The sequence below is a fragment of the Dermacentor albipictus genome, chromosome 5, assembly GCF_038994185.2.
Source record: "Dermacentor albipictus isolate Rhodes 1998 colony chromosome 5, USDA_Dalb.pri_finalv2, whole genome shotgun sequence".
Lineage (NCBI taxonomy): Eukaryota > Metazoa > Arthropoda > Arachnida > Ixodida > Ixodidae > Dermacentor > Dermacentor albipictus.
This window is the reverse complement of record NC_091825.1, coordinates 123060520-123079036: the sequence shown is the minus strand read 5'-3', so window position 1 is coordinate 123079036 and position 18517 is coordinate 123060520. Positions and strand designations below refer to the sequence as shown.

Genomic DNA, 18517 nt, shown 5'->3' with positions numbered 1-18517 from the left:
AACGGCCGGTCAAGCAATAGGTCGAGTAATTTTGAAATAGTTAAGGTGGCGACGGGGAGTCTGCGGTGCAATGGTGGGGTGACTGAAAGGCAGCGGCATGGTCTTTCAAGGGGCACTGCCCCACGCGCTTAACGTAGGTGTCGTTACGGCGGCATCCAGAAGGCGATGGTTGAGGCGCCGAAAAAGGCATATTGACTTCGGAATGTGTTGTCGAGGGGGTTTCAAAAAAAAAGACTAAAAAAGGGGTAAGGGGAAGGGGGGGGGGCGAAATCGGTATAGCAAACAGGAGGGCGACGCGTGCAGAAGCGGGCGCGGGCAAGTGTACATGGAAGAAGGGGATCGTACACTTGGTATAAAAAAAGAGGTTTTAACGCGAGATTAATAACCTCAGTGAACATCTAATTTTCTCTTCATTTCTGAGGGCGAAGGAGAGTGCCCCAGTGTTATAATGAAGTCACGTGGACACCTAGATAGCCATCAATATAAATGCTTTATAAAACACAAATAATGCGCATTAGACACAAAATGTGCATAACAAGTCTCCTCGTCGTCCCCGTAACGTAGGAGGCTTGCAAAATACATGTACTGCGCTCCGCATCAGTTGCGCACATAAACGCCATAGGTGCGGTGCGGCATATGTGACGTCACTTCCTCGTACAAGCGGCGGCCTGCAACACAGCTAAACGCCGAATGTCTATTGGCTCGGACGTAGCGCTTGGTGCAGCGCTCGGCGTCTACGGTGGCCTTGGTGAAGACGCTCTTCGCCTTTCTCGGTAGGCTCGCACTTGCGCGCTTATTTCTTCCGCGTCTGCGACCGGAAGAGCTGCCGGAGCATCGTCCTCTCTGCTTTAGTCAGTCGTGCTCTTCCGCAGCAGGTCGCAGACGCCGTCGGACGCGTTACGGCACCCGTCGCCGCTTTCTCCCTCTGCTTCCTCGCACCTCCACCGCTGCCGTCAGCAAAGCGGCTCCGTGAACGATGTCGATGGTTCGAAGCCCCAGCGACGAGAAGAGCCTCTGTGCTCCGGTTCTGCTGCGGCCCCAACTAGGGGCCTCGCTTGACGGTTCTCCGTGTTCTTCGGCTGTGGCTGCACTCTTGGGCTGCAGGCCATCGACAACGTCTCCGGTGCACGGCGTTGTTGCGGCGGTGGCGATCATGGGCGTCGCCGGCTTAGCTGACCCCTCCTCGGTAACGTGAGAGTGCGTGACGCCATCGGAGGTTCCTGCCCGCGTCGACCTAGAGGAGAAAGCCTGCGCGGGTCCGGCGTCGCCGTCGTTGAAGACGTGTGCGCGTGGCGGTGCGTCTGAGGCCTTACTCGCTCCCCAAGAAGTCATGTTGGTGGCGTTCTTGGGGGTAGTGGGCTTCGCGGGCTTCGCCGAGTTCTCCCTGGTGGCGTTCGAGTCGGCGACGCCTGTACAGGTTGTCGCATGGGTCCACTTCGCGGAGGAATCCTCGTGAGCACATGTGGCACCGCCGTCGTACATGTACTTTTCCGGTGGCGGTGCATCTGGTGCTTTTCTTGCCTTCTGCGGAATCGTGGCGGTGGAATCTGCGGGTGTTGCCGACTTCGATGGCCTCGCCCTGATAGCGTTCGAGTCGGAGACGCCTTTAGATGTTACCGCACGGGTCCGCCTCAGGGACAAAGCCTCGTGCGCAGGTCTGATGCCACCGGCGTCCACGAACTTTCTCACTGGAGGTGCATCTGAGGGCGTTCTCGCCTTCTGCGAACTCGTGGCGGTTGTGCCCCTTGGCGTAGCCGACTTCGATGGCCTCGCCCTGGTAGCGTTCGAGTCGGAGACGCCTTTAGAGGTTACCGCACGGGTCCGCCTCCGGTAGGGAGCCTCTTGCGCAAATCTGGTGCCACCGCCGTCCACGTACTTTCCGGCTGGCGGTGCATACGGGCCCATTCTCGCCTTCCGCGAACTTGTGGCGGTTGTGCCCCTTGGCGTAGCCGACTTCGATGACCTCGCCCTGGTAGCGTTCGAGTCGGAGACGCCTTTAGAGGTTACCGCACGGGTCCGCTTCGGGAAGAAAGCCTCGTGCGCAGATCTGGTGCCACCGCCGTCCACGTACTTTCCGGCTGGCGGTGCATACGGGCCCATTCTCGCCTTCCGCGAACTTGTGGCGGTTGTGCCCCTTGGCTTAGCCGACTTCGATGACCTCGCCCTGGTAGCGTTCGAGTCGGAGACGCCTTTAGAGGTTACCGCACGGGTCCGCCTCGGGAAGAAAGCCTCGTGCGCAGATATGGTGTCACCGCCGTCCACGTACCTTCTGACTGGCGGTGCATCTGGGGCCTTTCTGGACTTCCGCGAACTCGTGGCGGTTGTGCCCCTCGGCGTAGCCGACTTCGATGACCTCGCCCTGGTAGCGTTCGAGTCGGAGACGCCTTCAGAGGTTGCCGCACGGGTCCTCTTCCGGGAGGGAGCTTCACGTGCAGGTCCGGCTCCGCCGTCATCGTCCACGTCGCTTTCAAGTGACGTGGCAACAACTGCGATCCCGGTTCGTCGAGAGGCCGTGGCGGTGAAGTCCCTAAGCGTCGCGTTCTTCACTAATCTCGTTTTGGTTGTTATCGATACGGCGACGTCTTCTGAGGTTCTTGCATCCATCAACCCAGTGACCGGTGTCTCTTGCGCGAGCCTTGCACCATATCCGGCAGCAACCGGCTGCTGCTGATGCTGGGTGCAACTGAGCGAAGGATCGTGGACCATGTTCGAGACTTGATCTACTTTCTTCGGCACCACGGTCGCGTAGGGATGCTCGCTGGGCTGCCTGGTCTTGTCCGTCGGTTTAGCCTTGTCCAAAAGGAGCGTAGAGGGACGTCTGGTCTTGTCCGTCGGTTTAGCCTTGTCCGAAAGGAGCGTAGAGGGACGTCAGTCGCGACCGGAACCAACGAAGAAATGGCGGCCTGTCGAACGCTTCAGCTTCGCTGTGCGAGGCGCTCGTTGAGCGCGTGAGGTGCGTGCTGCCTTTGCACTTCTTCTTCGACTGGGAAAACTGGTTTCTTAGACTTGTACTTTTAAAAGGTAATTTCGTAATTAAGAAAGAAAAAAAAGAGTGGGTGTATGAAAGAAAAAAGCAAGATACATTGAAATTGGAACTTATGGTTGTCAGCAAAAGAAAAGAAAAAAGCATTGAAAGGAAAAAGAAGAAAGAAAAGGGAGTGCTCCTTATGTTTCCTTTTCTTTCTTTTTTTTCTCATCGAATATGTAACACTTCAAAAGAATAGGTAATCGTTTCAGCACGCAATTCTTGGCCAATCTCCCAGTGTGGGTTTGAGCCATAATACGAGGCCATCATCATCGTCATGGCACACTTGAGCAGGCTTTATGCGTAAACATAGAAGGTGTTTTAGTACCTCTTCATATCGGTGTCGCTCTTTGTGTCTCTCTATATGCGATCCGTTTGTCCTTTAGTCCGTTGTTGGTCCTGGTGATGGTCAATGTAATGTATACTCATTTTGATTCATTCCTAAGCACCGACCGACCACCGACTGCACCCCATGCCATCCGCTCAAGTGCCACCTGAGTCGCTCACTAGTGCGCACAAAGACATCTCGTGGAGTGTGCAAGACGTTTCAGCTACTGACTCGGCGCGCTCGTTCTTCAGCCGTTCTCTTTCTACGTGCCGTCGACTCGGCCATCTCCGTGCTTCCGAAGGGGCAGCGCGTCTCTTGGGCGTTTCGACGCCGCGGCGTCTTCGCGCTGGCTTCGACATACATGGTATGACGACGCAGAACGCGCGCGAATCACAGCCAGACGCCCCTCCACGATCAGAACTAGCGTGTTCATCGCGCTTTCTCAGACGCGCTGAAACCCATTTGTAGAAAGCAGTTACCACCATCAGGCAAAACGCCCGGCGTGGAGGTCTCACACCAAGTCGGAGCTGCTTTTCACAAAACACGCCCGCCGGCATACAGATCTGCCGCGACAATAGATGCGAAATCAGCTCCACGGGAATCGTCCGTAGGGGTGCTTGGTTTCATCTTACAAACCGATGTCAAAGGGATGCATACCTTTCACTAACTCACCACCTAGTGTAACCAAGCCATGCATATGTGGTGGCGGGTCTCTAATCACCTGCCACCTTGTGCAGTCCTTGATACACTCACACCTATTATAGCATCTACAAGCAAGCGCTGCTGGATAAAGAAAGTCCACAGAAAGTGACGGAACTGCACTGAAAAGTGGTGGCAGAGTTATCTATCTCAGCACTGGCAGTCGTGCATGTATGATGAAGAACATATGTGCGCAATTCAAAAGGGCGAAAAAAAAAAGAGTCAATTTTCTTGGCTGAAAGGGGAGTAGAAGATTGGTTAACAGTCTGGCAGAGAGCGATCAAGGCTGGAGAGGCGCTCCTTAGGTATACCAGTGTGCGCTAAATGTGGCTGGGGAGGCTGGACTAGGTGACAAATATCAAAAAGAGTACGCGTTTACTTCAATCGGCGCAACGTAAATGCCCTTTGGTTCTCGACGGTTTTTACTGCTAGACAGTACCCATTTGAAGACACTGAAAAGCGTCTGGTGCCGAGTTTCGTTCTTGATAAAGCCCTCCTGTAGAGCTAATGAAATCTCGACCTTGCTGACTTTTGGTGAATCAGTCAACGATGAGTGCATGGTTAAATAATGCCGTGCATTCTTTTTCTTAACTTTGCATAATATAACTAAACAAAAGAACTAAAATTTTGATGTCTTCTTTTTCCATTACAGGCGGCTTTTTCTCACAACTTAGATTACGGCGTAGTAGCTGGCAGTCTGCATGAAGCCGAAAGCAAAAATGAAACTGGTAAGCAAGCACTATTTCGTTTCCACAACACTATAGTAGTGCAAGCGCATGCTTTGTTGCCCTCTGAACATTTATAGAGAACTTCGGCATCTCTGCTCAATATATACTGAACTTAGCCTTTGCTGCCGACTTCTGTAGTTTTTTTTACAATGACACGCTTGACGACTCTTTGCCATCAAACGCTTCGAGTGTTGTGTTTCCTGTCTGATAAGCAACATATTTTTGTTGTGCGGTGTTAACATTCGTGTTCCCTGTTAGTTAATGCAGCTGTAGTTGGCTTCTATTGCGGTTAACAATAGTTGTAATGAATGTTGTGCAGACAAAAGTGAGCAAAGTTTTGAGGCACCAACATCACAGACTCCTTGCCTATATACCTATAATTCTACCTATGTTATACTGCGCTTGTATAATCTGGGACCCGTGCACTAAAACTAACAAAGGTAAACTTGAGCCAATGCAAAAGAGGGCTGTTCGCTGTAATTTGCAATAATTTCGGTCCCACCTCGATAACACAGCTATTAGGAAGGTCTAAACTTGAATTCCTAGCGCAAGGAAATCGTATGCCTCGACTAAACTTGCTACACCAAATCAATTAAAGGACGCGATAAAACTGACATCACAAAAATAATCTCTTTTTCTCACCACAAGGCAAAGGGACGTACTGACTGTAACCCCTTTTAGAACCAAGAACTACCATTTAGAATATTCGTTATTTCCGCTAACTGTTAATGAGCTGAACCGTCTAACAAGCAATGCAGTCCTATAATCTGCAATAACTCCCATTTGTGTCTCATTCAGCGCAATGTAGGCTTTTTTCTTCTTTGAGTGTGTCATTGAAACGTGTTTCGTTTGTGCTATTTATTATTTACTTACCTCAGTCTGTACTTACTTTGTCTTGCGCTATATGTAACATATTGTAACAATGGACTTCCCACCCTGCTTTAATTCCCAGTGGTAATTGGAGAAAAAATATAACACCCCTTTGCATAGCCGACGTTAATGTCTTCTACACGCTTCCTTCCACTTTGTCGCTTCTAGATGCTGGGAAGAGGTGTCGCATGCATTCCGCGGCTGCGGTCAGTGCAGGAACTGACTCTGCTGCTCTCCCTCTGCGTCCTGGGATCGGTTTTCTTAAGCTACCAACTGGGGTCCATCATCAGCGGCGTCGGCCGAGAAAGGCGCCCTACTGGTGGTCCCACCATCGGTATGTAGTGCGGCACGGTTTATTCAAGGTAACGCAAGTTCGTCAACTTTTCGTTTGCATAGGAAAAGAGTGCTTGATGCGAAAGCTCCGCTAAGCATATATTGATAAACAATAATCTGCCGGACTCTGTATAAATATTGAGCTATAATGAGTACTAGAATGCTGATGTCCTTTCTTCAAGAGCCGAAAAGTTTGTGCGGCGAGGCGCAGCCTAAATGGTAGCTATATACATATGTTCCGACAGCATGTTAACATGTACGGTCAGCTGCAAACTTTGTGGGACACGGGATGCGCAACATCTTAATTTGTGCTCTGTTAAGGCGACACTCCTTATTTAACGAAAGGCCGTGTACCAAGGAAACTACTCACTCATTATTTGGAATCAAGGCTTCGAGCTTTGACCTGAAAAGCTTCGCGGAAATTTAGGTCCTTCGCGTATCCCGTGTCAGGTAATGTTATGTGGCCGACTTGACACGTTCGATCACTTCTATGGGAAATACGTCATTGCCATCCAAGCCAGTGCAACGAGGATATGGATTTTGTGTACTTTGTGTTGTTAATGTGCCGCATACGACGTCTAATGTAGATTACAAAGATAAACCGGTTATTATTAACGAATTAAGTTAGTCTGCGGGATTTCTGGCCATGTTGAAGCTGCTCTGAGAGCTTGAATACTAATGAGGTGTGTTTTTCTAACAATGGACGACCGTATACGTCGCCGAATCCACAGCTGAATATTGGCTTAGTCCCTTCAAAGAGTTACAATATCACGACTAAACCAATGTGAAGGCCGAAGTACAAAATGTCGCCTAGTGGTGCAAGCCCTACTCATGATGCTTGCAAGAGAATCTGGCGTAAGACGAGTCTGAGTTCTTATTCTTGTATTCGCAACAGATGCCAGGTATGCATGCGGCTTCGATGGATTGTCCAGCGTCACACCCGGTGAAGCCTCGTCGGAGCAGGATTACCTCAAGACGAGCGACGTTCTCCTGCAAGCATTAAAAAGCGTAAGCATTTCCGGGGGGGGGGTAATTATTCATTGCCATATGCGTGCACACGTTAAAGCCAATTCAGAAGGAAAAGTTGAAACTGAAACAGAAGCTGCATAAATGAAAGCGAACGCGTTATGATCGTTCGTTCAACGCCTCAAAAGGTAGTAATGATAGCAGTGATAGTCATGCTTCAATTCATGAGAACATTCTCTAAGAACGGACGGTGAATATGTGATCAATATTATCCAGTATGACACTGAGGTTGTCTCCGCTTGATAAAGCTGCACCAGCCGACTACTCGAAGGCCATTTGTGAAAACAGCACAACCTTGAGTAGTTTAGTCGTTGGAATAGAGGTACTGTGAAGTATAGAAAAATTAAAAGATTTGCCAAAATTAACCTAGTCGTCATAATTTGACACGGTACTTAGGCATCGGCGAATTAAACCTGAAGTTCACTGTTTCAATACTAATGCGTAATTAACAGTTGTAGAACAAGAAATGTCGCTGTAACACTTCAAGCCTCCGTCCTCCGATGAATCTCTTTCTTGTTTTTCATATAATGCAAAAGAGTCATTTCTTTTCTCACTTGAGATGCAGCGGGATTGGTTTTGGAATATTTAGTCAGAATAATCACAGTGAGTACTTTTCCTGGTTCGAGGGAGGCAAAAAAAGACAAAAACAAAGTGCAAATATGCGTAGGCATGGGGATTTGCACCATGCGTTCAGCGGTGAGTTATATGGCGAAGTCAAGAGAACAAGTACTCGAAAAGTGCCACAGTGGGAAATCGAACCCACGACCTCGTGCTCTGTAGCAGAATGTCACAGCTACTAATGCACTGTTGAGCCGTTGCGTTAAGGAGAAAAGTGGTTTTGTATGATTGTCGCTCTCCAAATCCAACAGAGCTTCGTAGTGCGTCTTCACTGCATCACATGCCCCAGTGCAGTGAAGATGTAGCACAACTCGAGGACGGAATATATATATATATATATATATATATATATATATATATATATATATATATATATATATATATATATATAGAACTGTTAGGCGACTGACAGCCAGCTACAATTGGTAGAACAACTAAGGAAGAGGACCTTGCATTTTACCCCCCAAGTCTTAGATGTGTCCTGTTGACTATATTGAAGGTATGATTTTTTATTTATGGCCTACAAAAGAAAAAGACATGTACACAGAGAAAGGTCTATAGTAAGCTGCGTCCTTCCTAAATAAGGTTATTTTGAAGCCGCGCTCTGACTATCAAACTTTTGATAGTGATTTTTCTCCTAAATGAAATTGAAGGTCGTTGAGATCTGAGCTTGGCAGTGTTTGACATGGAATGTGGCAGTGGTGCTGCCGATGAGTGCGGATGTAATTTTTAGCATTCGACTTTGAATTAGTTTTAGCGCAGAAATCTTCAATCGTTATCGCTTACGCACCTACTGAGCGATATATGACGAAGTCGGCAGTTCGCTTACATTGTCAAATTAAAGATGCGTCAGAAAAAAAAGGCATTATTGAACGCTCATTTAATTTATAAATTGCATTCTGATGCTCGTGCTCATGGCCCACAAAATATTTCATTCGCTTGGTAATAGACGAATAACATTAGCTTCTACCATGATCGCATAATAAATAAGACAAGTACTTTTATAGCGCGCTTACATTATTGACTAGTAAGCTTACAATTTGGTAATTAAACCTGACAAATTTAGCGATCCGTTTGTCTGACATGAAGCTCACAACACGGCCTCAGGAGAATGACGTAAGGAACATGATGCTGTAAACATTAAAAATACATTAAAAAGTGCTAACTGCTGTTTTAAGTATGCCCACTATCAATAACTACTATGTTTCACCACAGCATGCGACCAAAGAGAAAGTAATAAAATAAATAAGCAGAAAAGTCTTTCGAGGTTATACCCCCGGTTGATTGCTTAGTAATATCATCAGAAATCAATCAAGTGACTTGTCCAACTTCCTTATCATCAGCCATCCGCATCTGCACCGACATTTCACATCCTGAGAGCCGCATTTCACAGTTCTAAACGTTTCACCACAGCATGTGGCTAAAGAGAAAGTAATAAAATAAATAAGCAGAAGAGTCTTTCGAGGTTATACCCCCGGTTGATTGCTTAGTAACATCATCAGAAATGAATCAAGTGAATTGTCCAACTTCCTTATCATCAGCCATCCGCATCTGCACCGACATTTCGCGTCCTGAGAGCCGCATTTATGTCTTAAAGCTACGGTGCATCATCGTAGGTGCGGCGGAACCTTAAGGAGCTCTGCTGAAACGGTTTCAACGCGCGCTTCTGCGCAGGTCGAAGCGGATGATCTGCTCGGCTCCCAATTCACGAAAGTTGTCCTGGTGGGCGACTCCTCGGACCAAGCACGACGCTACCTGAAGGCGTTCGAAGCGCACGGAGTTCAGACCGAGATCTACCCGACGATCGGCAGAGCGGAACAAGGTATGGTCACCTGTGAGCTGGAAGGAACCAAGCCACACGTAACCGGCGTACAATAACGAAAGCCTTCTTACCAGCGCTGTTAAAGATCACGAGGGTTGCAATGTGGGCTTGTTGGTAATGCATCTTCAAGGGGAGTATGGTAGCGCGATTTCAAAGACGGGACATGAGAAGACGCAAAGGGACACACACAGCGCTGTGTGTGTCCCTTTGTGTCTTCTCTTGTCCCGTCTCTGAATCGCGCTGCTATACTCCCCTTGAAGCTGTTAAAGATGCAGTACGATGTTGATACAGCGCGGCAAGGAAGAGAGAGAAAGAGAGAGAAGAGAGGAAGGAACGGCAAGGAGGTTAACTAGACGTTGTCCAGTTCGCTACCCTACAGTAGGAGGGGGATGCGGGAGTGAAAGAAAGAGATATAGAGAGAGCTGGGGAGAGAGGAAGATAGAGAGAAGACAAGTCTTGATCACGCTTTCACATGCAGTAAGCCAGGTGCAGTGTATCTAAAAGTCATGCACCAAAGTCCGTCACATTCAGGCACTGTAGAAGAGCTAGAGTGACTTTCTGGGCTCATGAGCTGTAAGGCCAGGCCCAAAAAGGGACCAAAAGGGACCAAAAAAAAAAGAAGCAAAAAGCGTTGACCGCGCTATTCCTTTATCTTAATTTTTTTAGCCCATTGGCCGTATCTTACGATTCCTTATCGCTCTGTATCAAGTTGTAAATGCATTACCAACTCACCCAATCGTGGCATGCTAACCTCCTCCCACCCTCCCGCCCCGCAAAAGAAGAAAGAAAAGCGGCATTTGGAAAAGGGATCTGTGTTTGAGTTTTCGCGCACGTAATTATGTTTTCCGGTGTATTCGAATCAAAATCCTATGCTCTCATATCTGCAGGTTGTGTGTAAGTCGTACTTTACAAATTTTCTGGCGCAAAATACGTTTAAACATTAATTTACTTTGATAAGGCACTTGCGCTTGGCGCAGGGCCTAGAAGAATGAGGTTTTATGCTGCAATTCCGCACGCGCGTGTGTGTGCGGGACGAACGTCGCTTGTGGTGGTGGTGGTTATGTAACGTCGTCTGACGTCAGCACCAGCTTCGCTGTACATTCACTTTCACAGGGTGGAACGGAGGTGGACTTTTTTATTTAATTGGATGGACGCTTAAGAGGAAGCTTTAGCTCGGGTGGTCCTATCTAAATACATATGTAACAATAGAATCCGTTTTCCTCGGCAACCACTACACCAAACTTGACCAGGTTTGTTGCATTAAAAAAGAGGAACTTAATATCTATAGTGACTGCTGGTTTCGAATTTTCGATTTAGGTCGTCAACTTTTACTAAAAATTGGCAAAAACTTTGAATTTTCAAAAAATAAAGTTATCAAGTTTACAACTCCGTAATTCAGCAATGAAAAATGATATCACAATTCTGTGGATTGCATCTCATCGTACATATAAAGCGGACAAATTGGATATGTTACACACGAATCTCAAAAAGTTCAGTAATGTGTAAATTCAGCTTTTGCAGAACCCTTGTACGCAACGTAACAAATTCGTGTAATATGTAAATTAGTATATAGAATTTGACCGCTTTGAATGATCTAATGAATGCCGTGTACAGAACCGCGACATCTGTTCTTGACGGAGAGCTATTAATTTGTCAACTTCGTGCTTCTTTTTTTTCGAACTTTCGAATTTTTGAACATTCTTTCAACAAAATTCGAGCCCTAAATCGGAATTCCCCTTCGAGAAGTCACTCGAATTTAACTTTTCCTCTCTCACGCAACAAATTTCAGTAAAATCGGTCCATGGGTAATCTCAGGAAAGAGTTTTTGCGTTTTACATCTATTTGAATGAGCCGCGTTGGAGTTGGGCCCGATCTAAAGCTTACTCTTCAGTTCGTAACTGAAAGCAACTGTCGCTAATGATAGGTTTTCTGAATGTAAATAATAAAGCACACTTGCGAGGCAGATTCAATGTAGGCGTAAGTTGAATGGAGGTAGTTGGAACAACAACAACAACAACAACAACAACAACAACAACAACAACAACAACAACAACAACAACAACAACAACAACAATAATAATAATAATAATAATAACAATAATAATAATGATAGTCCTCTTGGAGTAGTAACATATGAAGACGAACAACAGCAACAAAATATCATCTTGGAGTAGGAGGGACTCTCGCACCACAGCGCGTGCACCATTTTCACGCTTTCCGATCCTACTCTTCTGCACTTGCTAGCACTTTCGTGAAAAGGAGCACCGGAACAATAGGAACATTGGCGAACGGGAGCACCAGAAGCTAGCCAATGGTGCTGTCTAGTCGGGTCTAGCGGGCGAGCACACGTGTTAGCACCACCGCCCGGTAATTATATAGAAACATTTCTACTTGACACGCAGAGAACGCTACATTGTTCTGATCCCATACTACATTTAGAACGACAGAAAGCTGAGCTAGTTGGTAAGGATTCATAATGAAAAAAAGGGGTGAGGCGTGCAGACAGGACACAAGAACTGTTGTCCACGTCTCTACTCTTGTGTCCTGTCTGCACGCCTCACCTCTTTTTTGCATTATGAACCATACTACATTTGCACCATCGCTGCCGGCCCTATCATCTAATCTCCGACTTCACCGAACGTTTCAGCGGCGGAACAAGTAGTCGCATTCTCTAAACGCCTTGCACAACGCTTCTGCTCCTCTTCACCGAATTAAGTGCGCCAAAAGTGAACTACCCTAGTGTAACGTCTCACCGCAACTTAGCCATCTATCTCACTGGCTCTATTGAGGTAGAACATTAAAAAATTAACTCACTGTGCTCGACGTCCAAATGCCTCAATCTGTTAATAAAATATGCAGCGGTGAAGGGACTCTTGATTTAACCTATCTACCTGGGGTGCATGAACTAAGTACTCGAGTATTTTTTCGAAGTCGTATACACGTGGGCACACGGTCACAGTAGCGGGTAATCGAACCCACGACCTCGTGCACAGCAGCTGAACGCCGCCATCATCGTTAAGCTATCGTGTCGGTTAGTAGGTTGGTAATGTCATTTAGTGTTCACGTTCAAACGTTCTTGCGCTAGAAATGTTGGTAATAACAGGTGCCTGCCCACTGTTATTTCGGACATAAATTATTAGCGAAACCTGTCGGCCAATGGAAAACAGTTGTTAGCTTCGTGAATGCGGACCCGGTTGTTTACCCTGGACATCGTTTGCGAACCGTTCAGGCAGGGCAGACAGCATGCAAAGTATGCTATTTCATTTTTAAAAAAGGCGTAAAAGGAAAAGGACAATCATTTGTTAAAACTTGCCTTTTGACGGGTTCGGCTTGGTGTACAGGGGTCACCATCAACGCACTATCACCACATCTGAATGTAACCGTGAACCGGATGCACCATTGATGACACCTCTTTAAGATATATTGGGCCAGTACACGTTAGTAATACCATTGTTTTGCAGGCTTCGCGCCAATGACCAAGAAAGTGGGAAATAGCCGATTTAGCATATTCGCTAGCATTGGATATTCAAAACTGTGTCAAAGCATAAAGGTAATGCACGAGTGTCAAAACTGTAGAAGGATCGACATTTGGGCGAGTTGGTACTGGTTGAACATCTTGAAGGGGCAGCGCAAAAAGACGATGACAGAAGGCAGGAAACACAGCGCTGTCCTGTGTGTTTCCTGCCTTCTGTCATCGTCTTTTTGCGCTGCCCCTTCAAGGGTGTCAAAACAAAAGCAGCCAACAAATCGGATCTTTTGGAGAGCACCCATTGCCAATAATGCAGGCGTGAGAATGTTTCCAAACGCTGCTGATAATCGGATCACTAAAAAAACTTTTTACTGTATATTTGGTACTATATTAGGTACTTCATTCTTGCATGCGCCCTCCCTTACAGCCAAATGCGACAGCTTGGCGCTCTGGATGTGCCTCGGGCCATGCGGACAGTTGAGGAGGAAGTGTCCTGCAGAAAAGCGAATGAAGGTATACGACGTCCGTTTGCCTTTCTCGTTAAGATACAAGAACTCGCTGCATGATTTTCAACCGAGCAACATGCAAGTTAGTCGCGAAGCGCGGTTGAGTTTCGAAACCGAAACATCTGCAGATTTAGCTGCAGATTAGCCATAATAAGACCAATTTTGTCGTCTTTGCCTCACATCAGCGATTGCCTGAGCTCCTTCTCTCTGTTTCCGTCAACAATCACCTAATCACTGCAGTTGATCATTGCACCTATTTAGGTGCAGAATTTGATCGCCATCTTAATATTCACCTTCACATAGCTAATATTCAAAAGAAAATGCCATACGGAATACGCGTCTTAATCAAAGCACGACCATATTTCTCATTTTCTACTCTCACGTCACTTTATTATGCTTTTCTTCATTCCCATATTAACTATAACATCGAATCATGGAGAAACACTTATAACAGTCACATAACTTCGTTGCAAGTCATTCAGAATCGAGCTATTCGACTAATAACATTTTCACCTCGTAGCATTAGCGCAAATCAGCTGTTACATACACATAATATTTTGAATGTGACTGACCTTGTTAAATATAACCTGGCCATATTTACTTTTAAGGCATTAAACAATGATATTCCAGTAACCATCACACCAAAGACATCCCTTACTAACATAAATAATACTAGATTTGCAGGAAATATGAACTTCATTTTACCCTTCGTTCGCACCAACTATGACAAGCAGTCACTACACTTTTCAGCTTTATCTCTGTGGAACACATTACCATTCCCTTTAAAATTGTTTAAAGCTCACATATTTCGTACAGAACTTAAGCATTTAAATTTCTTTCAGCTTCCTCCGGCTTTCCCATTTGAGTGTAGTATGAGCTGCAACTTTCACTTTGTTTCCCTACTTGTCTCCCGCATTGTTTTTTTTTACTTTTTTTTTCTTAAGCTATTTTTGTAGTTTCACCTTTTGTTGACTAATCCGAAGCCTTGTCATTGCTTAATACATTCATCTGCTGCTTTTCTGTTCATTTATGCGTTGTCCCCTAAAACCATTATTATCGTAAATTTTACATGTTGCCATTGTTGTTTGTATTATTAATTCTAGTCATCATGCACAGGAGGTCCCACTTCAGTTTCCAACTATGGGACCTATTTCTGTATATACTTATCCTGTATCTTATCCCCATTTCTGTCATGAATAAAACTGATTCTGATTCTGATCGCTCTTGTACTGCATTGTGTCATTCGCAAAGTGACTATTTTGTCTTTCGTTTTTTGATGACGCAATAAATATAGTGTTGCAACGTAGCAGTGTTGTTAGAAATGCGAAGAAACTTATGTTACGCACCTTTTTCGACTGCCAGCATAGCAATGGACTACACGAGGCGTGCGTCACATTATTGTTCGCCTTATGGCGTGTAGACAGGGTCTACACTTTGCAATATATCAAGCTTTGTAGTAGTGAAAAAAAATCTGATAATTTTTACAACTGAAAAGTAAAGAATTAGGTAACTTTCAATGTGTACTCTGACATCACGTAAATACGTTCCCCAGGCTCCATAATGATATATTATCGACGAAGTGAAGCTTACTTGAACGTATAAATCAGACACGAATGTGATTTGGTAAAGTGAGTCGCGATATTTTTACCTGCAGGTGAATCACATCGAATTGCTCAGCGAACAGCTGGGAGAGCGAGACGCGCTCTGCAACACACTCAGCACGCTCAGAAGACACAGCGGTGAGCCGTCCTTCATGACTACAATTTGCGTTCAACGTCTACACATGATCTCCCCACACTGCATTCAACACAAACTGACTTCGGGGAAAAAGACGACAGTGATGCTTAGCATTTTTTGAGCTACAAATGCGACCACACGCATGGCGGAAACTTACTTCGAAGCCAGAAACTAAGCTGAACCGAAATCACAACAGACAATAGATCTAAGTCAACGGTCTCCGCGGTAGAGTTTCGTAGTCTAACGATATAGTTTGTATACAGTTCCTTGTCATGGCAGATTTGTGAATCAAATGTTTCCGCACAATCGTATTCAACAAAAGCAGAGAGCGAGAAAGAGAAAGATATATGTATATATATATATATATATATATATATATATATATATATATATATATATATATATATATATATATATATATATATATATACATTGTCTTAAAGGCGAGGGCATGCTTCGATATTTCGATACTGAAAATAATCTACTTTTCTCTCTTTCATTGTCATATGACATACTGTTGCGAATCATGGTCGTCCACATTTAAAACATATTTGGATCCAATTTTGCGCTTACAAAAGAGAGCGGTGCGGATAATGACGTTTTCTTGTCCATTCGAATCCAGCAGTCATTTATTTTGCAGGTTGAAAATACTTCCCTTTACCCTATCCTCCGAAATGAAAGTTGCTATTTTAGTGAATAACATAATATGTCGCAATCACTCATTGTCGTTTAGTATATTTGCGATTCCTACACGAAATACTAGACACGCCACTAACATAAATTTCAATTTACCAGTTACCCGAAACACATACGGTCAAAGACTAATTCAGTATCATGGTACAAAGATATGGAACGCCTTACCAATAGAAGTGAAGAGTGCCAGTAACTTTTTATTTTCCATAAAAAGATTATATTTCTCAAAAATTAGTTAAGAATGTTGCTTTGTGGTGATATTTTTTCTGTAACACTATTCTATTGTTGCACTGATATATGTTTTCTTTTTTCCCTCTTGTTTCTCATCCTGTACAATTATGTATAATCAATATACATTTGTTCATCACTGTCCTGATCGCCGCAGCACAAACGCATGTATACCACATGGGCCCACACTAGCCTTGGCTATGGGCCCAACAGTTGTTTGCCTATGTTGATGTACAAATTCATGATGAATAAATGTCTAATGTCTAATGTCTAATATATATATATATATATATATATATATATATATATATATATATATATATATATATATATATATATATATATATATATATATATATATATATATATATATATATATATAGATAGATAGATAGATAGATAGATAGATAGATAGATAGATAGATAGATAGATAGATAGATAGATAGATAGATAGATAGATAGATAGAGATAGATAGATAGATAGATAGATAGATAGATAGATAGATAGATAGATAGATAGATAGATAGATAGATAGATAGATAGATAGATAGATAGATAGATAGATAGATAGATAGATAGATAGATAGATAGATAGATAGAACATTTACAGACTCTTGTCCGAGCTAAGTTCTGATCCCCATATTTCCTCTCTTCCTCGTTTCCGCTCCCCTTTTCTTCATGCATCGAACACCTCAAGGGCCTAATGTATACATGTACGCAAAAGTGTACGAGTAAGAAAAAAAAATAAAGGAAGTTGTATCAGCCATGAGGAGGCTAATACAGCTCGGGTTCGACGTGTTAGTCATCAGCGTTTATGAGTATACCATCGCACCTCTGTCGAGGCACATACTCCGCTTGAAGAACATTATAGCAAGACTGAATCAAAACTGCGAATGGACAAGGAGTCGTTTTCACGAATGAAAGTGCTTGCGCTTGAAATGTTGAAGTTTGTAGCTGTGACTATTGCGAACTGGCTGTTGACAATAATTACACCTGAGCATGACCACTTCCTTAAGTTTCCCATTTGTCTTGTTTAACCCCGTCGATGCCAATACCAGAGTGCCACATCCGGAAGTATTTTATTAGATATCCCCCTTTTCAACTGTTTCTCAGTTGGACACCACTGGAAATGTTACACGCTGAGAGGAACCATTTATTTATTAATGCATGTTAAAAAACTAGCATACACAACATTAATCCGTCCTAAACTAGAATACGCGTCTGCCATCTGGGATCCCGAACAAACGTATATCATAAGTAACATCGAAGCCTTGCAGAACCGTGCTGCGCGATTTATATTTTCAGATTATTCACGTTACACCAGCGTCACCGCGTTAAAGAATAAAGCTGACTTGGACAACTTAGCACTTCGCCGTAAAATTTCTCGCCTAACACTTTTCCATAAGCTTTATCACCATCCATCACTTCACGATGATTTCTTTCAGTCACCAACAGTTATTTTTCCACGCCGTGACCATCCATACAAAGTCAAACGCATTAACTGCCAGTCATCCCATTATGCATCTTCGTTCTTACCACGCACAATAACTGAATGAAACGCCTTACCATCAGTCATTGCCACGGAACCAGACTTGACTAAGTTTCAACATTTAATTCGCTCACGACTTGTCGACTAATCGTATTATTATTCTTCTTTGGGACTTTTACAGTGTTTTTCGATATTTGTTGGTGTTTTTTAGTGCAGTTGCCTTATGTTCTCCTAATATGTACTAATGTTTTCTCTGTAATAATTGTGACCTAATTATCTTGTATGTTAACTATGTTTCACTGTATAATCTTCTGTTAACCTCTCTTGTTTTTAGTATGTAGAAACTACAACCAGTGCTTGTGATTGACCCCCCCCCCCCCCCATGTAATACCCTCGTAATGAGGGCCTTTGGGGGTATTTTGAATAAATAAATAAATAAATTAACACACCCCGTCAAAGAGACAAGCTTTCAAGCCAGTCTGGTCACGTGAATGCACTTTCAGACCGTACAAAACACAATCCATCATTCGTTGTAATGAAGGGTCGTTCAGCTGTCCAGAAGCTCAACCGTTTTCGCCGAGGTCAAGTGCATTCGACAAAGCGGGCGCGTCCCGCGATGGCTTCTGCTGCGGGCAACTACAAAGTGCATTTTCCGGTTCTCAGTGATAACGATAATGACACGGCCATTACTAGGTCGTTGTGAGGTTCTCCGAGAGATACACTGATACAGTGAATGCTGGCACTGAGAAGCACCGAACTGATATATGCAAATTGAAGCCAGAAATGCACCTAGAGGGACTGGGTTTTTTGCTGTATTGCAGTTACTGAGGCATGAATAAAAGCGCAAAGAGCCAATCCGACCCGTTTTGGACAAGACGCAGTTATAAAAGACGAATGACGCATTGTCCGTTCGCGAAGTTTCCTTCTTCCGTAACTTTAATGAG

The 18517-nt window shown here is 44.5% G+C and overlaps 2 protein-coding genes and 1 long non-coding RNA gene across 7 annotated transcripts in view; 1 reads left to right on the top strand and 2 right to left on the bottom strand.

Annotated features, from left to right (window-relative positions):
• LOC135911634 (cadherin-like and PC-esterase domain-containing protein 1) overlaps positions 1–18517 on the top strand; it is a 64487-nt gene that overhangs the window by 16476 nt on the left and 29494 nt on the right. For 3 of the 5 annotated variants that reach the window (XM_065443975.1, XM_065443972.1, XM_070538816.1), the window contains exons 2-7: positions 4705–4780; positions 5819–5984; positions 6879–6991; positions 9302–9449; positions 13346–13431; positions 15079–15163. In XM_065443975.1, coding sequence (XP_065300047.1) covers positions 4754–4780; positions 5819–5984; positions 6879–6991; positions 9302–9449; positions 13346–13431; positions 15079–15163 — 625 coding nt within the window. In that variant the 5' untranslated portion in view covers positions 4705–4753. Of the gene's footprint in view, positions 1–2702; positions 2954–3325; positions 3718–4704; positions 4781–5818; positions 5985–6878; positions 6992–9301; positions 9450–13345; positions 13432–15078; positions 15164–18517 lie in introns of those variants that run through there. The other 2 variants (XM_065443974.2, XM_065443973.1) reach the window with 2 other exon arrangements.
• On the bottom strand, positions 472–2919 carry LOC139060056 (uncharacterized). Its single transcript, XM_070538832.1, has 2 exons — positions 2842–2919; positions 472–2790 (listed from the first exon to the last, which is right to left on the bottom strand). The coding sequence occupies exon 2, from the start codon at positions 2704–2706 to the stop codon at positions 898–900; it is 1809 nt and encodes a 602-aa protein (XP_070394933.1). The 5' UTR covers positions 2707–2790; positions 2842–2919; the 3' UTR covers positions 472–897.
• Positions 6310–18517, bottom strand: part of LOC135911636 (uncharacterized) — a 180535-nt gene continuing 168327 nt past the window's right edge. Inside the window, exon 4 of the long non-coding RNA XR_010567410.1 lies at positions 6310–6973. This is a non-coding gene — a long non-coding RNA (uncharacterized lncRNA). The remainder of the gene's footprint in view (positions 6974–18517) is intronic.

What these genes read in the sequence shown, in the direction of transcription:
- LOC139060056 (XM_070538832.1), bottom strand. Translation starts at nt 2,706, where the DNA reads ATGGTCCACGATCCTTCGCTCAGTTGCACCCAGCATCAGCAGCAGCCG.